Below are 18,467 nucleotides of genomic sequence, written 5' to 3'. Positions count from 1 at the left end.
AAGGATTTGAGCTACCTACAAAGATAAATCATAGTTTTTTTCCAAAATTAGACGAAACATAACCTCGCTTTTTGAAAACGACATAACCTTAAAATATTTGTGTTGTGGGACCGCTAAACATGGTGAAGTCTCCGCTATTTGAAGTTATAGCAGGCAGCTACGAAGAGTTTCTGCTGGGTTACAACTTCTCCTCGAAGGTAATTTTATTGATTATTATAATTTCGTCATTAAGCATGAAATTTTAGAAAAATGAATTAGTCCAAAGTTTCGCGGCTCACGACCACGCCGCCAGCCTTCGCTGCGTGGCCACGTCCGGTCAATACTTAGCTTCGGGAGGCGCCGACGACCGCATATTCGTTTACGACATGAAAACGCGGAAAGAACATTGTGCTCTGACTCATCATGAAGCAACCATAACTTGTCTACAATTCACGGAAAATCACTCGCACCTCATTAGCGGAAGTTCGGACGGCGTGTTGACAATCGTGCGTGTAGGAAATTGGCAATTGGAGAAGATTTGGCCCAAGGCTCATAAAGGTGCAGCAATCCATGACATTGCTGTTCATGCATCTGGAAAATTGGCGCTAACGCTAGGTGCAGATTGCGCGTTGAATACTTGGAACCTGATCAAGGGACGTGAAGCGTACGTCATTAATTTAAACAGCAAAAGTAAGGATGCCAAGAGTCTGGAAAGGATTCTGTGGGCTCCAGATGGGGTCAGATTTCTTTTGTATGGGGGGCAGTACACGGAAATTTGGAGCATCGAATCTGGAGGCGTTTTGAAGCAAATTCAGCATCCACAGAAGGTTGCAAGCTGTGCATGGCTGGATGATTCTCTTTTGTTGGTGGGATATGAAGATGGACAAGTTTCTCTTTTTAACACAGATGGCAGCAGCGTCGAGTCTTTTAAAGCTCACGATACTAGGGTGAAGTCGATTAATCTTTATCAAGAATACATCATTACAGTTTCCAGTGATGGATGTATTAAAGTCTGGAACAGAGATTTTGAAGAATTGGCGTCGGCGGAATCTGGATGTCGGTTGACTTGCTTGTGTGTGGTTCCCCCAGTTGCGGTAAAAAATGAAAATTCCACGGAAGACGAAACAGTAGAAGAAATTAAAGACAGTCCAGTTAAGAAGAAGACAGTGATGAGGTCACGAGTCATTGAGGAGTTTGAAGAGGAGGAATCAAGAGAAGTCAAAAAAAAAAGTAAAAAGAAGAATCTTCAAAAGCAAACGCAGGACAAAGTGTCCAGGAAGAAGAAGAAAAAAGTGTGAAACAAATATTTATTTTTATTGACTCAACAAAATCTTAAAACTGTAATATAACAAATTTACTACAACTATTTTTCTTGCACTATCCCATAACAAACAAACTGTATCACATGAGTATCACATTTTTGGAAAAATAGTTAGGCTTTCAGTTCATTTCTGCATTGCGCGGTCCAGTAGGCCAGAAGGGGTAGATCAAATTTCTGCACCCCTAGAGACTGGAACAGTTCTTGGTTGGGGGTGGAGATCCAACTCAAACTTCTGGCCACGTTGCGCCAATGCAAAATGACTCCCGTCAAGTAGGGCTGAAGGGCCACTTCAGGCAAATTATCATTCTGCAGCGCCTCTTCCGTCAAAGTCTGTAACTTGGGAAGCTTTGGAGGCAAACACCCTGACCATTCCACCATCCACTTCTCTTCGATTTTTTTCAATTTGCAGACTTCTCCACTCTTTGGAAGACTCCACTTGTTGGGCAACAGCTGCTGGAAGACTTGTAGTACTTCTGGGTCCTCAGCTTCCATCCTGATCCCTGTCAAAACACAATAGCAAACTTTTCTGAAGACCTCCCTGTCCATCTGTTTGAACAGTGATCTGAGTGGAGCAGGAGAACAACTGACTGGTATTTCAGGAGCGTGGCTCGGTTTTTCCACCACTGATTCCACACTCAGCAACCAGGTAAACCACATGTGCAAGTGGGCAAAAACTGCTGGTTCCCCAGTCAGCTGAGAGAGGGATCTGGAGGGGTTGTTGGGAGAGCCCTGTGCCTGTCTCACCGCCCTTTGTGGACACTGGATCTGCTCGACTCCGTTTACTTCAGCAGCTTTTGATTGCAAATCAGAAGAGATTTCTTTAATATTTTTAGTCAAAACAGGCCAACAATTCAGCAAATGAATCTGAAAAATATTTTTACAATTTTTCCCCCTATTAAATCTGAATTACTACTTTATCTCTCATCAAGATGAGAATACTGTATTTGCGGTGAAACCCACGCGCTAGAGAGTCTTGTAAAGCAAAAGTGTGACTCAGAACGTGTCCCCTTTCATTGTCACCAAAGTACATGGTGCCCCCTTCTTTGCTTGTTTCCTATGGACAAATCAAATTATCACTTGAACTAAATTGCTTGAAATCTCACCTCACAACTGAGACTCCTCACAGCAGCTTGCTTTAGCAAAAAAGCTAGGTCTTGTTGAAGAGGGGTCCTTGTTGTAACATAACATGTACTCTCATCTTTGCTCACCAAAGACTGATCCAAATCGATAGACTGGCAAGACTCGCACCACGGCACCGTCAGATTATGGGGGTACTGTTGAGGCTCTTCTTTGCAGCGTTGCGTCGCCAGAATAACACACGGGCCGTGGGTCTCGCAAAAATGACCCAACCCTACGATCCCGTCCATGACAAAATCTAATTTTGTAGTTTAAACAGATCGGGTATCATCTGGGGCCCCCTTACTCGACCACTTGTTATTATTATTGCTGTCAAAGTGACAGTTCTTTGACAGCTGAAAATGTCACCTTCAAAGTCATCGTTCGTGAGGCCTGCGAGGAAATTCGCTGGAGTCAGTTATTTATAAAATTTGGCTTGACCGGCTTTTCGAGTCTAATTTTACACGAGAATGTAACACTCGCGTCGTGAAGTTCGTTCCAAAATAAATTTGTTTGGTTAGGTTAAGTAATGTGGGAGGACGACCGCCAGTGGGCGGTGGTGTCGACGATCAAGAGAATCAAAATTCATTTAAATTTATTCAAGGTCTAGTAATTTATCGTCGTTATTGTTATGACGAGGCCGGGATCGAAACGGCGGAATAAACGTAAGTCGGCTGCGTCGCGTTTGTCTGTGAGCCAGTTGATAAATTTGAAAAGTGCGCGGGTTTCGTGTTGGCAGCCCTGCAAGTTGACAGTTCCACAATAATCACTAAATAATCACCATACAATCGTGACTTTTTCCGAAGCTGAGGGGTCAGCAGCGGGTTAAATGAGCCAGTTAAACCACCATCATGGGTTATAATCAATCCCCCTATAGTTAGCTCTAAGCTAAAAGCACGTGTTTTTAAACGAGTGTGTTAGTTTGTAAAATATAGCGTGTGTAAATGTTCGGCTCAGGTTAATAATTACGATGGATATAATGTGGTGTAGAAAAAAAGTGTGATAATTTCATTTCTAGCGGCTATGGCTGTCCAGTAGAGTGTTAACGTCTCAGTTGATTCGTTTTAATTAGTATTCGCGTTAATTTACTATTTAGTTTAATTTGTCCGTTGGAAACCCATAATGGTCAAAGAGAAACCAAATTCCATCCGCATATACGACGAAGAAGGCTTCCGGCGGCGTGCGGCTTGCATCTGCGTCCGCTCCGATGCCGAGACTGAAGTGAGTACCCAATTACCCATCCTGGTTTCACTCACGCTGCCCAAATTATTTTGGCAAGGTCCGTGTCCTCAGCCGGGGCAATGTCGCCGAATGTTTACGTCTGTTGCCAAGAAGCGGCCGCCCCGCGAACGCGCCAATTCCGATTTGAAACCGGCCCCGACCTCCTCGACGACTATCCGCCGACCTAATCCCTCCCTGCTCGCCTTATCTGCGCACACTAAGCCCCCTTGGCGTCGCTGATACGTCGCAAACAACAATAATTCGCTAATTAACATTCTCGTTATCGCCGCGCTCCTCCGTTTGTTTACCACGACGCGAAGAATGCACTCGACGGCCCCCCGGAATGCGAAACAGTTCTTATTGTTCTCTCGAAGAGGAATTACGAAACTTTTCAGTCAAGAATTTGCGAACAAAGCTCTACTTTCGAGGTACCTTATTGGGCCCAACTTCTGCGAAACTGTTAACTATTTAGCTCCAAGTCTCGCGGGACAAAGGTATTTAGGTCCCGAGCGGTTTTTACTTGAAAGTACAACTTCTTGGAATGCCCAACAGTTCGCCAACGTGGTTAGGCCAGATGGGACTTGACTTAACCATCGAAAATTTCCTTCAGTTCGGGAAGGACGAAAGTAGCGGAAGAATTTTCGGAACTGGGTGACTCATTTGTTATTATTAATCTTACGCTAAACGGATTAACGAGTAGAAGTGCTAAATATAGTCTAGGTGAAGGTGGCTTCGTATCTGGAAAAGGACATTTGCGTCAAAAACCGAGAATAGATTTGGTGAATTTATTTGCGTTTGTTTAAACGAACTGTTGCGGCTTCCTTTCTACCAAAGCCGAGTGATGTCAGAGTTGAATAACTCCCGGAATCCATTGTTATCAGCCGTTATTCAACACGTCTTCGTCTTAGAAGAGACGGTCAGGGATCGGTGCAAGTGCACATAAACTGTTTATTTTTGTGGCCTGCCTACTTTGTCAAGTTTTATGAGTTCCCGGAAAGGGACCGAATGGACAACGAATTTTGAAAAGCCACTAATGCCCCGGGCAGATAATTTGCATTTCGAAAATTTCAGGTCGTAACAAACTGTATTTATTTACATGAAGATACAATAGAAACTTTGTTTACTAACAATAAAAAAGTCGTAAAGAAATATGTATTGACCATCACCGGAGATGGATTGTTAACTTCAGTACAATTCTTTGCCGTTACGCTTTTGGAAATTGTAATTTTACGCTTGGAACAACTTTTCCACATTTGATGTTTTTTAAATTTGTTTTCGATTAGACGAGTGTCATTCTATTTTCTAAATTTATCTGGATTAATTCAGATCACTTCAGAAGAATTAAACATACAAAGAAACATTTCTGTTGTTGGTTTCCGATTTTTTCTTGTGTCTTTTTCGCCAAAACGTTATTCATTGTGACGATTTTTTCTGCATTGATGTCTGGAGAAAGCTGGATTTGCACTAGTCTTCGTACATATAATTCAACTGATATTTTTATCGTTGTTAGAGTCATAAATGTTTGTATTTTTCGTTTAAATACATAATCGAAAACTCTCTATTTTGACAATTGATGCGTAGGCATATTTGACCCATCTTTCTCAATATATTTTTTTTTTATTTGTAGCTTCTAGATTTTATCTAATATTGTTTAACGCTGGTTAAAACAACAATTATTGTTAAAACAGTTTATCTATCGATGCATTGACTATTTAGAATTTTCTAAAGCCAGAGTTAAGAGGACTGGTTTTCTTCTACTTACTAAAGAAGTCTCTAACGTACTATCGGTGGACATAAAAACCTGGGACAAACGTCACAATTGTATAAAGTCAAAAATCAGAAATATACATTGGGTAAATTTGGCTTTTTACAAACAAGGTTATAAAAATTATGACATATTGTCAGAAACACCAAGTTAAAGTTCAGTTCTTTAACGTTCTTTTCATTGACAATGATTTTATATAATAACACAATTGATCTAGCATCTCTTACGTTCAAAGAGTTAATTTTAAATACTGACAATTTTTATTTTGAGTGACAATTTAAAAGTCTGACATACAATGAGCAAATTTTGGATGTCCCAGGTTTTAATGTCCACCGATAGTACTTATCAAAATACTTTAAGCCAAAATTGACTATTTCTCGAGCAGATAAGGTAAAGAAAATCACAGGAGATATCTGCAAAGCAATATTTTCGTTCGTTCCACAAATAAATAATCCGTTTAACCTCCCCACATCAATCATTTAAAATCCGTAATCGCAAAAAAGTTTCATTAAAATTGAATGTATGTAGATAAAACTCAGCAGAAAGTTTGTCAAGGTGTCCTTTTTAAGCTATTCATGTAGAAATGATCTGAATTTTTCAACGAATTTTACGAAACAAAAAAGGTTTCCATTCTTAATACATACATATTTCACGTTACGAAATAATGCACTCGATAGGTTCCTTTTCTTTTTTTAGTCACTACTTACAATAAATCAATTACTTTCGGCAACGCTGTCCGTTATAAAATTTGGTGTGAATTGTAATTTTGAGGTTAAGCGTTTATTAAGTGATATAATGATTAGTGTCTTGTTTTTCTGGGCATCTTTAAGTAAAAATAATAAGAATTAATAAATAAATGAAACGTGCTGAGCAATAATAAAACAATTTGCACAAAATTCAAAGTAATTGAATTTTATTTTGAATCAAATAAATGTCATAATTTACAGTTACCAACATACTCGTAGTATGAAAAAATAACTACCTAGGGTTTTTTAAATTTTACCAACCTAAAGCAACAGGTGCTGGTTTTTTGATTTTTGAATGGAGTTTAGTTTTCAAAAATTGTTCCAAGAAATGAACGGAAGAAAGCTCAAAGCTCGATTCGAAATTAATTACATTGCGTTACTTTTAGTGAGTTTAAAAAAACTTACTACAGCTATAAATTTGTTCAAAGATTCTCAAGACGATGAAAAAAATAATTAAAAACCTCCAGGATAAAATCCTGTTCTGAGCTTTGATAAGATCATTTTTAAAAAATATCGGTCGGCTTTTGCTACCTTTAAAAAGTACAAACATGTAACTAAAATGTGTTGAATACTTTTTTCACTTAATTCCACGCAGATTAAAATTGAATTATAAAATATTTAAATATTTGACACTTACTTCTGATACCAAAAATTCACAGCTAAAGGTGGGTGGATCAGGTAAAAATTACAATGTATTAAAAAATTGCGTGTTCCAGTAAAAAATATTAGCCGTTAATTTAGTTGTAATTGAGCGATTTTTTATTTCATTAATGAAGGTATGAAAATATTTCACACTGGAGTAAAACTTTACCAGATATAATTCCAGGATAACCTTGTATGTACTTCCCGTGAAATTCTAACCGCTCGGGTGTTAAAAAATTCTTTAATAATGAATTCTTAATGTGAAACTCAACACTGCGAAATATCTGTTAACAGGATGGTGCTCGATCATATTTCATATTTTTTAATGAAAATTCTGTACCAGAATGTGTCGTGTCGATTAGTGTAATAACGCAAACACTAATTCCAAGGAAGAGTTGTTTTAATTAACACCTTAGCAAACTTTCTTTATCTTCTTGTATCTTGTATTTTTGTAAATAAATTGCGAGAACGTAAATGTTCTGAAAATATTTGTTTCTGCGGAGACAAAAAATCTGACGTAACCAACTACGTAGATTCATAATTTTTTCGTATCTGTAGATAGAATCTGCGATCTTTTACATACATCATTTTCGTATCAAAACGACTTCGAAGGATAAAACAAAATGTCTTAAAGAAAATCCTCTTATCACCGAGATTAACGCAAAGCTGGTGTTCATTTTTCAGCTCAAATTCCACATGCGTCCACATTTTTTCTGTTGCAACATGCACCGTCAGTCTGGATTAAGTCGATATTAGTGCTATCAAAGAGCTCAAAATAGCTGCGAGGGCAGAAAGAGACACGATACGGGTGCATAGATTTCCTTTTGTCGTGGAAATCCGTCACAAGACGACAAGTCGTCTCTGTTTATGCACCTGGATCACGTGTCCGCCGCCGTCGCCGCCACTTGCCAATATTGACACGCCGGTGTCGTTTAATAACCGTCGCTGATGAATTTGACGGTTTCAAGGTCCTCTTGGTGACGTCCTCTCGCAGGCCCGAGAAATGGATCGTTCCCGGGGGCGGCGTCGAGCCGGAAGAGGAACCGAGCGTCACCGCGACGAGGGAGGTTCTCGAGGAGGCGGGCGTGATAGGCAAGCTGGGACGAAGCTTGGGAGTTTTTGAAGTAAGCGAGAGAGACCGACGGAGCGTAATTATGATTGAAAGAGTCGTTTGCAGAATTTGGAACACAAGGACAGAACTGAAGTCTATGTCATGACAGTAACCGAAGAACTGGACGAATGGGAAGACTCGAAGACTATAGGGAGGAAGAGGCAGTGGTTTACGATAGAGGAGGCACTAGAACAGCTCGCCCTGCACAAACCGGTGCAGCGGAACTACCTGCAACAACTGCGACGCTCGAAACTAACATGAGATTCGTTTTTTACACTATTAAAAAACTGTTACTGTCAAACATGTGCTTTGAGGTTTTATGGGTTATTTATTAATCATGGAAATTCGACTATATGTGAGATATTGATTCGATTTTTTGTAGTTACATTACTTCTGCAACAATAATACTCTCGGTTATAGTGAGGTATTGTTCATTTTACGCCCGTTCTGTTTAAAAAATTTCGATTTAAATTTAAGACTATAGTACTTTCCTATTGTTTTGTTGTCTTTTGTTATAACCTGAATATCAGAACAATAAAATGTTATTTAATATCGATCTCTATCTCATTTGGACGAAGACACTGACGAGTGACGCGGACCGCTGACTAAACACTACGTCCACACAATCAGACAACTTTAAAGAGATTAACAAACAAACACGGAGTTGCCACTGTTGTACAAACTGACAATGGAAGACTCCGTTTATTTATGTCACTCAAGATTTATCCAATTTCCTTGTTGCCACCACAGAAAACTTCACCTCCACCCGAATCCCCTCACACCCTTCTCCTTCTCTTCTTCTTGATGTTTGGCGTGTACGTCCGTTTTGATTAGCATCTATTTTTGAAAACAGTCCACAACTTCGGAATGTTTGCTGGATTCCAGAACTATGGAAGTCTTCCCGATCGCCATGTCGATAACAGCAAGGTAAGCTTGACGTTTGTAAACTTCAATACAATCGACTGTTGTAGCCAGCTCTCGTGAATTACTCTCCTGGGGATTCTTCAGACATCTACATATACTGAGCCCGCATTTTTACCGCCACCTTGGTTAACATCGTCATAATCTACCAGTCTTCTACTTCTGTGAATCAACAATAATTACGAAACTTCGGTACGAAGTTTGCGCCAGATTGTGGAGGTTCTCTTCAGGAAAACAATCCTAAAAAGACTAATAGTTACAGTCTTTATTTCCGGAGCCTACAGTACAGCTTAGAGGTAGCAATTCCCTGTCCACAAAAATAAATAAAAACCGATGAATTTTTTAGTACCATGCCTGCCCATTTGAACACCATTTATGAGGATTTTATTAGCGAGTACAAACCGCAGACGTACAACCTAATACATGATAAAAACGACAATTGTGAGCGCCGGTATCGTCCGTGTGTTTAGTTTGTTATCTAGTATTTAGGTGTTCTACAGATTTTGGGGTGTTTTTCTGTTGAAGTTGTTCCCTTCTAGGACAACTAAGGTAAAAAATAAATCCAAATGTTTGATGATTTAATACAAATTTTTATGATGCTCTGTACAGATCCATCACTGGATTGGTTAACATAACCTGGATCGTCTCTGAATTCCAAATTACTTCCGTTTTGACAAATGTTACAACTAGTATGCCTGAAAGTTGTGTTCAAAGTAAACATTTCGTCATCGTTTGTATATTGGTATCTTGTAATTGAAGCTATGGTAGTGATGAGCTGGATCAGGAAGGAACAAAACCCAGAAAAGTATGCAAAAAAATCTGTCAGTTCTCTGGTTCAAAAATGTGTTCCTGAGAGGCCCAGATAGTACGAAATGGTGGGATTTATTAACAATAAGAGGGATGATGGTGTTAAAAAATACCACGTTTAATTATGAAGAAGCTACCAGAAAATAGAACAGATCAAGTGACGACTGTAATACAAACTTTTTTTAAATATTGTCCGTCAATTGTGATTGTTGTGATACCGAATAATAAATAAATAACGAAAGATTTCAATGTTTTAATTTATTAACAAAAATTAAAAGTCGATAATACAGGATTCTACCCTCACGTCAACAGGATGTTTGTTTTTTGAGGTTATATCAACAAATAAAAAATTATATTACGATGGAACAGAATATTGCACACAATTTAAACGAAAAACAAAGAACAAGAGACGTAATTTTAGAGGAAAATATCAGTTTTGAATCATTATTGTTACCACTAAATATAAAAAGTGGCCTTACAGCTAGCGGATTCAGGAAACCTTCTCCAATACAATTTAAAGCTGTTCCGTTGGGACGATGCGGTTTCGGTATGGAATTAAAAAAATATCTTTTTTGTAACATATTTATGTAAGTGTTGCAGATTTAATTGTAAAGTCTAAGGCAGGGACTGGCAAGACGTTGGTGTTCTCGATAATCGCCTTAGAAACAGTGAATGTCTCCAGAGAGCAGTTGCAAGTGTTGATTCTGGCCCCCACTAGAGAGATCGCCGTTCAGATTCAAGACGTTTTGAGAAATGTGGGACGTCATATCGATGGTACCCCTCGAGCGCTGTGTGGATATTTTTATAACTTTTTTACTTGTAGGCCTGGTCATTGAGTCTTTCATCGGTGGTATGCCCCTAGAAGCCGACATCCAGAAAGCCAAACTGTGTCACATCGCCGTCGGGGCCCCCGGTCGAGTCAAACACTTGATAAAGATGGGGGCCCTGTCTACCAAGTCCGTGCGTTTGTTCGTGCTCGACGAGGCCGACAAACTGATGGAGTCGAGTTTCCAAATCGACATTAACGAAATTTACAACACTTTACCCCAAAGAAAACAAATGATCGCCTCGAGCGCCACCTACCCCCAAGAACTTGACACTTTCCTAGCCAATTACATGCTCTCTCCAACACAAGTGACTTCCGAAAACGAGACTCCACTCTTGCTGGGGCTGAGGCAATTTGTTGCAGTCCTAAAAGCTGGAACTGTAAATGCCGTGCAGGAAATGAAAGCCAAGAACGAGTTTTTGGTGGAAATTTTTTCCAAAATCTCGTTCACTCAGTGTTTGGTTTTCACAAACTACCAAACTCGAACTGAGAGCGTTTATAATTATTTGAACCAGAACGGGTGGAGTTCGTCGTTTATTTCCGCCGCTCAAGACCAGAGCGACCGCTTGGAGGCCATCAGCAACTTAAAAAATTTCAAAACAAGGATTTTGTTATCAACAGATTTGACTTCGAGGGGGATCGACGCCCCCAACGTGGACCTGGTGATCAACTACGACCTGCCGCACGACGCCGTTTCCTATTTGCACAGGATAGGGCGCGCGGGCAGGTACGGTTCCTTCGGCATTTGCATCAACTTCGCTTTAGAAGGTGACACTCTAAATCGCCTCCAGAACATACTAGGAACAATCGGTTCCACGAATCTGTCAATTTCGAAACTTCCACCCTTAAACGGTGAAGTCGATGTGTGGCAAGTCGATCCAAACACGCTGGAACAGATCTGCGGGGTGGTGCCTTCAACAGACTTGAATTGCATCAGGGAAGATCTGAAGAAAGAGTTGTGGGAGCTGAAGAAACGCGAAAACAGCAAAAAAGACCACGACAAGATAAAAAACAAGAAGAAAGGGGGGAAGAAGATCAAGTTGGAGGAGTTGAGCAAAGTTGAGTGTATTGAAGATGTGTTAAGTAACAAAGAGAAGGAGGTGGAGGAGTTGGGGTCGTCCAATCTGGTAGACACTGAGAATTTGTTAAATTCGTTGTTGTCAGGCGAGGATAAGAAGAGAGACAAGGAGAAGGAAGGGAAGAAGATTAAGTTGGAGGATTTGAATAGAATTGAGAATGTCAAAGAAGTGTTAAGCAACGAGGAGAAAGAGATGGAGGATGTGAAGTCTTCTAGTTTTGCGGACACCGAGAATTTGTTGAATTCGTTGTTATCAGATGACGACACGAAGAGAGACAAGGGGAAAGGAGGAAAGAAGATTAAATTGGAAGAGCTGAGTAGGGTCGAGTGTGTCAAAGATTTGTTAAATAGTAAAGGAAGGGAGGTAGAGGATATGGAATCTTCTACATTTTTGGACGCTGAAAACTTACTGAGTTCGTTATTGTCAGATGGCATAAAAATGGATCGTCAAGACGAAAGGAAGAATGACACTATTTTAGCAGAAGAATCTCCAGAAGAGCGTAAGTGTGACATCCAGAATGTTACGTTTACCAGAAACAAGGCTTTGTTAAGTGTAAGTAAACTTCTGCTCTTGAACGACGTCCGAGTCGATTCTGATTTAGTGACCTCGATTCAGGACTACCTCACAGTGTTGAAGAACTTCAACGATGAAGGACATGCCAGCAGCGTTGAAGAAATCTTACGATTTAGCGATGAAAATTTGGAAGATGTAGTGCCAAAAGTAGATGAAAAAGACTTTTTGGAAGATATTTTCAGAATAGGTTATGAATGTGCAGTGACTAATGAGAAGAGTTGGTTGGATCTGTTACCAAGTGAAGAACTGGAGCGATTTCGAGACTTTTGTGCAAAGGAGCAAGTCACCGTCTCTTCGTCTGACGCGAGCGAAGAGGAAGCAGACGAAGACTACGAGATGGAAGACTACGAAGAAGTACAAGAAGAACTAGTAGCAGCGCAGAGTTATCCGGAGCAAGACCCGGCTCTGCAGTGGGTCCCGGTGGTACAACACGAGCCCTCAAACGAGACTCGGAGCGATCATTTCGCGCAATGTTACGAAGACTGCAGCAACATTCTCTGGAGGGACGGTCTGACCTTCGAATCCGTCGCCGCGTTCGATGAGTGGTTCTACCGGTGGCAGGAGCACCTCCACTCGGTCCGGCACTACGTCCAACAGAACATCTACGTCGACGAGATGAGCAAGTACCAACAAAACAGACTGACTGATAAATAATCCCTGTCTCAAAACGCCGCCTTGAACTGTTCCACACGTAATAAATAAATGAAACCTGTTGAGTCAGTGCCTATTATTCCGGTTCCACTTTTCCGAGAACAAAGACGGAAATGCGCCAAATGCATAAATAATTAGCGAGTGCAACAACCATTTGTAAAAGTGCAAAGCACCCGAAACGGCGTCGGTATCGACCTCGCCGCTAAACAATGAAATGCAAATGATGCGGACCTTATCGGTGCGCGCCTCGAGGTTAGATGCACAAGACAGACATGCGAATGCGGCCGTTTGACGTCCTAAATCTGGAGTTTTACCTTTTTTTGTCGTGTCGGTTGCATGTTAGATGGACTATCTGGATCTTGGCACGCCAGAACGATCGCTGCAAGGTGAATGAGACAACGGCCTCGAGTGATGATAACGGCTGTACTGCTAGAACCAGAGAACTACACGGTTGAAAATTATACTTCTGTCGATGTTGAAAAGAATTGTGGTAGACAGGACTTTGGCAAGACGAGATGGTGCTCTTCGCACGTTTTCTTAACATTTGCGCAGAGTTTGTTTTAACAGACAAAACAAAACTCATTCAAGGTGTTGCAATGTTTTTAGGCATGTCAGCTTACATAATTGCATTTTTTTCAAATTAGAACAAAGAAACAAAGAGAATTTAAAATCATGAATCCGAAAATTCAATTGGTTCAATCTGATCACGTGTTCAGTTAATCTCGCATTTGATTACGATTAACTTAATTTCGTTTCAGTAAACTGGCCCTAGAAGTTATAAATTTTGCCTACATCGTAGGCTGTTGTGTAATTTGCCACCTACAATACAGAGCGTAAAACTATATTATTTTTTTAGATTCTATAACGGGTTTTTTTAAATTTGGCGTCAAAGTTGGCGTTGAAGAGTCGATTGTGAATGCACCATCACTATACGGATAACGAATCACGGATCAGCTGTTTAAATCATAGGCTTTTATTATCCGTTCACCTGACATCCGCACTGTCAGTGTCATTTTTTATCTAAATTGGTCGAATGTACGGTCGGTGGACAAATAAAACTGGGACACTTAAAATTTAATCTATGTAAATCAGACCATTGAATTGTCAATATATTTGTCAGTCTCTATATAATATGTCATACCAAAGTTAACCTATTTGTGATAAAGCCGTAATTAAACGATGCAAATTTGTAAATTTTGACTTATGTGACTGTCATTTTTGTCCCAGTTTTATTTGTCCATCGACTGTACATCAAAATTTCGATCTGGTGATAAATAAATTACTACTGTCAAATAGAAAGAAGTTGGGTTATAAACTGGTACGTAAATTACCAAGTTAGTATAATAGGGATTTTGAATATTACCAACAGCCTGTCAACCTAACAGTGCGGATGTCAAGCGAACGGATAATACACGAGTGCCCCAAGTGGTGCGTTCTCAATCGACTCTCCAACGCCAAATTTAAATAAACACCTTTACATAGATGTACCTAAAGAAGAAACTCAACTAAGAAAGTCGTTATGTTTAAGAGTCTTGAAAAAAGTTTTTTGCTTCTTCAACCAAGGTGGTCAACCTTAAGTAACACTTTTAAAAATGATAAAAAATGAAAACTGTAAAATGACAAGTGTGAGCTGTCAAGTGACACATTTACTAATCCAGAAGAGGCGGCAAATCTATACGTATACCTTCTATAAATCACAGCTAACTACAATGTAAGAAACATTTATTTTGCGCTGGTTTTTTTAGTACCTAAGTAAGAAACAAAGCGATTTTTTAAACACCAGTGAAGCAATAAATTTGCATAATTTTAAAGAAGGTAGCGCAACAATCGTTTTTACAGGATAAAATGTTGACGGGGTTGTGGAGAATGAACCAAAAAAAGCATAGAACTTAAATTAGATCTCTGTGACGCACCAAATGTGTAATTCCGATGTTTAAATTCTTTCCACGTTCAACTAAGCGAAAAAACAAAGAATTTATCAGCGAGACTGGTGTTGAGCAGAGGTGATTCAGGGATCTAGACTCTTCTCATATTGTGGCTACATCTAGGCGCTAGGCGCCTTGGCTAAGCAATACCACTCACACTCGCAAAATATCATTTTCTTTATACCATACTGTTATTAGGATTTATCAGTAGGCTCAATGCTCTGTCTAGGCCGTTATTCAAAATTATCAGACCGAGGCCGTTATTTTTGCTGCCGTTGCTACGGTTACGGCACAAATGACAACTAAATGTAATTTTTGAAGTAAAGAGAAATGTCAGTCTTACAAATAAATCATCGTTAAATGTTAAGTAGTTATTATTGGTATAAAGAAAACTATAAAACAACATACGGCCGATATGCATATAACCCATATCGGCCTAATACCGTTATATACTATTTCTGGACTTGTGATCCAAATAAACATTTCGGTTCTAAAGACCGGGTAGAGAGAAAGAAAACATGGGGAAGTGCTTCTTTATTAATGGGAAAATCCTCTTGTAATGATATGAGACCCTGTGGAAAACACTTTAAAAAAGAAGACTACATTTTTTGTAAGTTAAATACACTGACCGTCACAAAAAACGACTCATTATGATTTCTTTAATAAATGATCTTGAAAATATATTTGTGCTTATTTTTCTTTATTATAGTTAAACTGGGATATTTTCAATGATCGGGAATGCTATGGTCACCATGCCAACCGAATTGTTTTGTTTAAATAAATTATTAGAAAATTTGCGCTACTTCCATGATGTGTTTTTGTCGGTTTATTTACGTGTTAAAAGATTTAATTTGACAATATGAGATACTAATTCAAAATGCTGTTCAAATTTTGGCAATTTTTCATAACATATTTTTTTTTCTAAAAAATTACTTTTTTTTTTATAACATAATTACATAAACATTTTTGTTTTATAATACAAAAATTTCCGATAATATTGCGGAATCTGGAAAAGTGCCCCGAATGCTTGCAGCGTTTCCACGTTGAATGGCAAGGGAAATCCTCTCGAAAAGGAATTTCTTTGATTTTGAATCGCCTGATTCCGCGATAAGTCGGTTTCCGATGACATTAATGAAATCGATGGCTTCTTTGCATTAAAATTGTATTTGCGGTGTTTAATGTTTTGTTTGTGGGATATTCTTTGGCAAAGAATAACTTAAATAACACTTATCAATAAAACGTGATATCAAAACATTTTTCTAAGACAATGAATTATTTAATTACTCTCATGTAAAAAATAAATTACTCCGTAGAATTCGAACTTTTAGGGAAATAACGTTTTTCATGTTGTGTGTAACTAGATTTTTCAAAAGTTATTTTGAATGCCTAAGGTTGTTTACTTTGAACTGAGATTAAATCCAAATAAATATGCCGTCAGTAACCAAAATTGATTGTGAAACGAAAAATCATCTATCACTTAGCGAGAAATTAGTCATTGTTACAATTAATTTGCTGCCTTACATTTTTGGGATATCTTTTGTTTGTCACCAGAAACCACATAGCCTCCAACCTAACCAAATTTATTTAATTTAATTTATTTTTGACACGAGAGTACTTATATTAATATAATTTAAAGTAAGTCGTTTTTTGTGCCGGTCAGTTTTTAAGGTTTTATTTTGAAATGATTTATATTGGGTGACTACTCAAGGCACTTGCACTTGTTTGTAGACATAATCCAAAAATTTCCTACCTTGTTTCCACCACTTTAGTAACTTAACAACTTCGTACACAACACTTTTACGCCTGATTTGTGCTGTTGCCTCTAATAGACTAAAGTGATAAAGTACAAGTACATATTGCGTAACCTTAAAAAAGCCATCACAAAAATCGCAAATTCACGTAAAACCAACAACTTATTTTAGAAAACAATGCACAGAGATAAGCCGGATCGAGCGGTAGTATGACTTGGAAATTTGGCAACAGTGGCTCAGTGGCGCCCCCAACGGTACCCGAAATCGCCAATTGGGATACATTATGGCCTCCTAGATCGAAAGAGACAAAGTCTCTTATAAGATCAGTCTCATTAGCTACATAGCACGGCCTCCTAGATTAATAAGAGACTCGTCTCTTATCCGGCCTGTCGCATTCGATAAATGTCTGTTTTTCAAAATTCCCCGTATAGTATGTCCATCTAGCGGCTTTAATGTGACCCATATATTAGTATATGCAACTAAAAATACGTATGAATAATGACATTTTATATAATAAATTGTCAATTTCAAAAACTAAGTGCAGTCGAAACTTTAAAAAATGCCACAAACAAAGAAAAAATGTTGTATTAGTTCACGACATAAAGTCAACATTTCTTATCATAATCTACCCAATGATATCACTTTAAATGCGGCATGGAAGACAGGACTGAGAGATCATACTGGTAATATCATGAGCGCCGCAGAATAAGCAAGTAGTAAAATTTTACCAAGATTCCAAAATTTAAGGACCAATGTAAATGTTTCAGTCACCTTGCAAGATAGTTCTCTGGAAAAACTAGAAAAATTGTCTCCATTTACTTATTTGCCAAGTACATACCAATTTTCAAATTGAGACGGCGGCAACGGCTTTTTTATGTGGCTACTTAATTATGAAAATAACGGAGGCAATCCATGGATGTGATTATTGCTTGTCACATTTACGAGATCCAAATTCGAAAAAGAAAATCCCTTTATTGGAATTAATGTATTACTAAGATAGAGGAAGGCTAAGTTACCCCAATGATCAATTTGTGGGTCTAGTATAGTTTGGGAATGAGAAATTGGAATTTTAGGTTCTTCACTTGCAATGGGTTTTGGGTAGATTAAACATTTAGATGTACGACTATGAGCAGTTCATTCCAGGAAGGACAAACAATCTGCATTTTACCGATATTCGGCATCCCTTTTTAGGAACTAGCAGGTGGATAAACTTACCACTATTGTAAATCTTCATTATTATAATCTTTACAATCTACCCTAAACCCATTGCAAGTGAAGAAGCTAAAATTCCAATTTCTCGTTCGCAAACTACAATTGACAATAATTTCAATAGTAGAAATTCTACCAAGCATTCCAAAGGAAAATATAAATTTTGTTTTGAAGAATATCTTAGCCTCATATTTTTCGGGAAATCCACTAATTCATGGTCCTGTTCATTGTAAAATGTGAGTGAGACACTTATTTAAAAATTAGAACTTCCTGTCATTGTAAATTTTTGTAACTTGCACTCACAGACAAATAAAAAAAAATAATAAAAAAGAAAATTGTTGAAATTAAATTTACCGTTCATAGAAACTGTTTTTGATTTGAGATTTTGAAAAAGTGTCTGATGTATTTGTGCGTTAAAACTGATGAAAAATGTTGAAAACACGTCTATAAAACAATAATTTCCTGCAAGGCAGGCAACCAGTACAACACATAAGCCCCGTATTGTGGCGCACCCTATAAAACAAAAATAATGCTTAGAACTACGAATGCGGCAGGCCGGATAAGAGACGAGTCTCTTATGAATCTAGGAGGCCGTGCTACATAGTTTCAGGCCTTTTTCGTGTTTTTAAGAGGACAGCACATTAAGGGGTTTGGAGGGTTGCCTATCTTCAGTAACATAACCTTAAATAATGGAGAGTGTAAAGTTATGGCCGGCCGCATCGTTGAAATGTCTATTTTTAAATGTCCCATGACATCCCATAGAGAAAATAAAATATGTACAATTTTTTTTTAAATTTTGTTGTTTAAGCCTTTGTTGTTTTCTG

The 18,467-nt window shown here is 38.5% G+C and overlaps 4 protein-coding genes and 1 long non-coding RNA gene across 7 annotated transcripts; 4 read left to right on the top strand and 1 right to left on the bottom strand.

Annotated features, from left to right (window-relative positions):
• Window positions 1-58: 58 nt before the first annotated feature.
• LOC138141117 (p21-activated protein kinase-interacting protein 1-like) lies at window positions 59-1,342 on the top strand. Its single transcript, XM_069061799.1, has 2 exons — window positions 59-197; window positions 246-1,342. Exons 1-2 carry the CDS (start codon window positions 120-122, stop codon window positions 1,275-1,277), a joined length of 1,110 nt encoding a protein of 369 aa, XP_068917900.1. The 5' UTR covers window positions 59-119; the 3' UTR covers window positions 1,278-1,342.
• BHD (folliculin) lies at window positions 1,275-2,938 on the bottom strand. Its single transcript, XM_069061798.1, has 3 exons — window positions 2,404-2,938; window positions 2,214-2,354; window positions 1,275-2,164 (listed from the first exon to the last, which is right to left on the bottom strand). The coding sequence occupies exons 1-3, from the start codon at window positions 2,665-2,667 to the stop codon at window positions 1,412-1,414; spliced, it is 1,158 nt and encodes a 385-aa protein (XP_068917899.1). The 5' UTR covers window positions 2,668-2,938; the 3' UTR covers window positions 1,275-1,411.
• Window positions 2,939-3,197: 259 nt separating this feature from the next.
• Window positions 3,198-8,455, top strand: Aps (diphosphoinositol polyphosphate phosphohydrolase 1 Aps). 2 transcript variants are annotated; one of them, XM_069061809.1, is made up of 3 exons: window positions 3,198-3,637; window positions 7,759-7,914; window positions 7,956-8,455. In XM_069061809.1, exons 1-3 carry the CDS (start codon window positions 3,539-3,541, stop codon window positions 8,160-8,162), a joined length of 462 nt encoding a protein of 153 aa, XP_068917910.1. In that variant the 5' UTR covers window positions 3,198-3,538; the 3' UTR covers window positions 8,163-8,455. The 2 variants fall into 2 exon arrangements, with proteins under 2 accessions (XP_068917910.1, XP_068917911.1); XM_069061810.1 differs by having other exon boundaries at window positions 3,213-3,637; window positions 7,968-8,455.
• LOC138141145 (uncharacterized) lies at window positions 4,011-5,938 on the top strand. Its single transcript, XR_011163019.1, has 2 exons — window positions 4,011-4,131; window positions 4,190-5,938. It is a non-coding gene; the product is annotated as an uncharacterized lncRNA (long non-coding RNA).
• Window positions 8,456-9,921: 1,466 nt separating the features above from the next.
• On the top strand, window positions 9,922-12,823 carry LOC138141080 (probable ATP-dependent RNA helicase DDX20). Of its 2 annotated transcripts, XM_069061794.1 has the most exons (4): window positions 9,923-10,176; window positions 10,230-10,403; window positions 10,453-12,086; window positions 12,150-12,823. In XM_069061794.1, exons 1-4 carry the CDS (start codon window positions 9,990-9,992, stop codon window positions 12,759-12,761), a joined length of 2,607 nt encoding a protein of 868 aa, XP_068917895.1. In that variant the 5' UTR covers window positions 9,923-9,989; the 3' UTR covers window positions 12,762-12,823. The 2 variants fall into 2 exon arrangements, with proteins under 2 accessions (XP_068917890.1, XP_068917895.1); XM_069061789.1 differs by having other exon boundaries at window positions 9,922-10,176; window positions 10,453-12,823.
• The last annotated feature ends 5,644 nt before the right edge of the window (window positions 12,824-18,467 follow it).

The sequence above is a fragment of the Tenebrio molitor genome, chromosome 1, assembly GCF_963966145.1.
Source record: "Tenebrio molitor chromosome 1, icTenMoli1.1, whole genome shotgun sequence".
Classification (NCBI taxonomy): Eukaryota; Metazoa; Arthropoda; class Insecta; order Coleoptera; family Tenebrionidae; genus Tenebrio; species Tenebrio molitor.
This window is presented reverse-complemented; position numbering and strand designations above follow the sequence as displayed.

Bases quoted from the DNA above. Each gene is read 5' to 3' on its own strand.
- Aps (XM_069061809.1), top strand. From the start codon at position 3,539: ATGGTCAAAGAGAAACCAAATTCCATCCGCATATACGACGAAGAAGGC. The intron at 3,638-7,758 runs GTGAGTACCCAA...GACGGTTTCAAG, and splicing joins GCTCCGATGCCGAGACTGAA to GTCCTCTTGGTGACGTCCTC. The intron at 7,915-7,955 runs GTAAGCGAGAGA...TATGATTGAAAG, and splicing joins GAAGCTTGGGAGTTTTTGAA to AGTCGTTTGCAGAATTTGGA.
- BHD (XM_069061798.1), bottom strand. From the start codon at position 2,667: ATGGACGGGATCGTAGGGTTGGGTCATTTTTGCGAGACCCACGGCCCG. The intron at 2,355-2,403 runs GTGAGATTTCAA...ATTTGTCCATAG, and splicing joins TGAGGAGTCTCAGTTGTGAG to GAAACAAGCAAAGAAGGGGG. The intron at 2,165-2,213 runs GTAGTAATTCAG...AATATTTTTCAG, and splicing joins TCATCTTGATGAGAGATAAA to ATTCATTTGCTGAATTGTTG.
- LOC138141080 (XM_069061789.1), top strand. From the start codon at position 9,990: ATGGAACAGAATATTGCACACAATTTAAACGAAAAACAAAGAACAAGA. The intron at 10,177-10,229 runs GTATGGAATTAA...TAAGTGTTGCAG, and splicing joins GTTGGGACGATGCGGTTTCG to ATTTAATTGTAAAGTCTAAG. The intron at 10,404-10,452 runs GTACCCCTCGAG...TTTTACTTGTAG, and splicing joins TGTGGGACGTCATATCGATG to GCCTGGTCATTGAGTCTTTC.
- LOC138141117 (XM_069061799.1), top strand. From the start codon at position 120: ATGGTGAAGTCTCCGCTATTTGAAGTTATAGCAGGCAGCTACGAAGAG. The intron at 198-245 runs GTAATTTTATTG...ATGAAATTTTAG, and splicing joins GTTACAACTTCTCCTCGAAG to AAAAATGAATTAGTCCAAAG.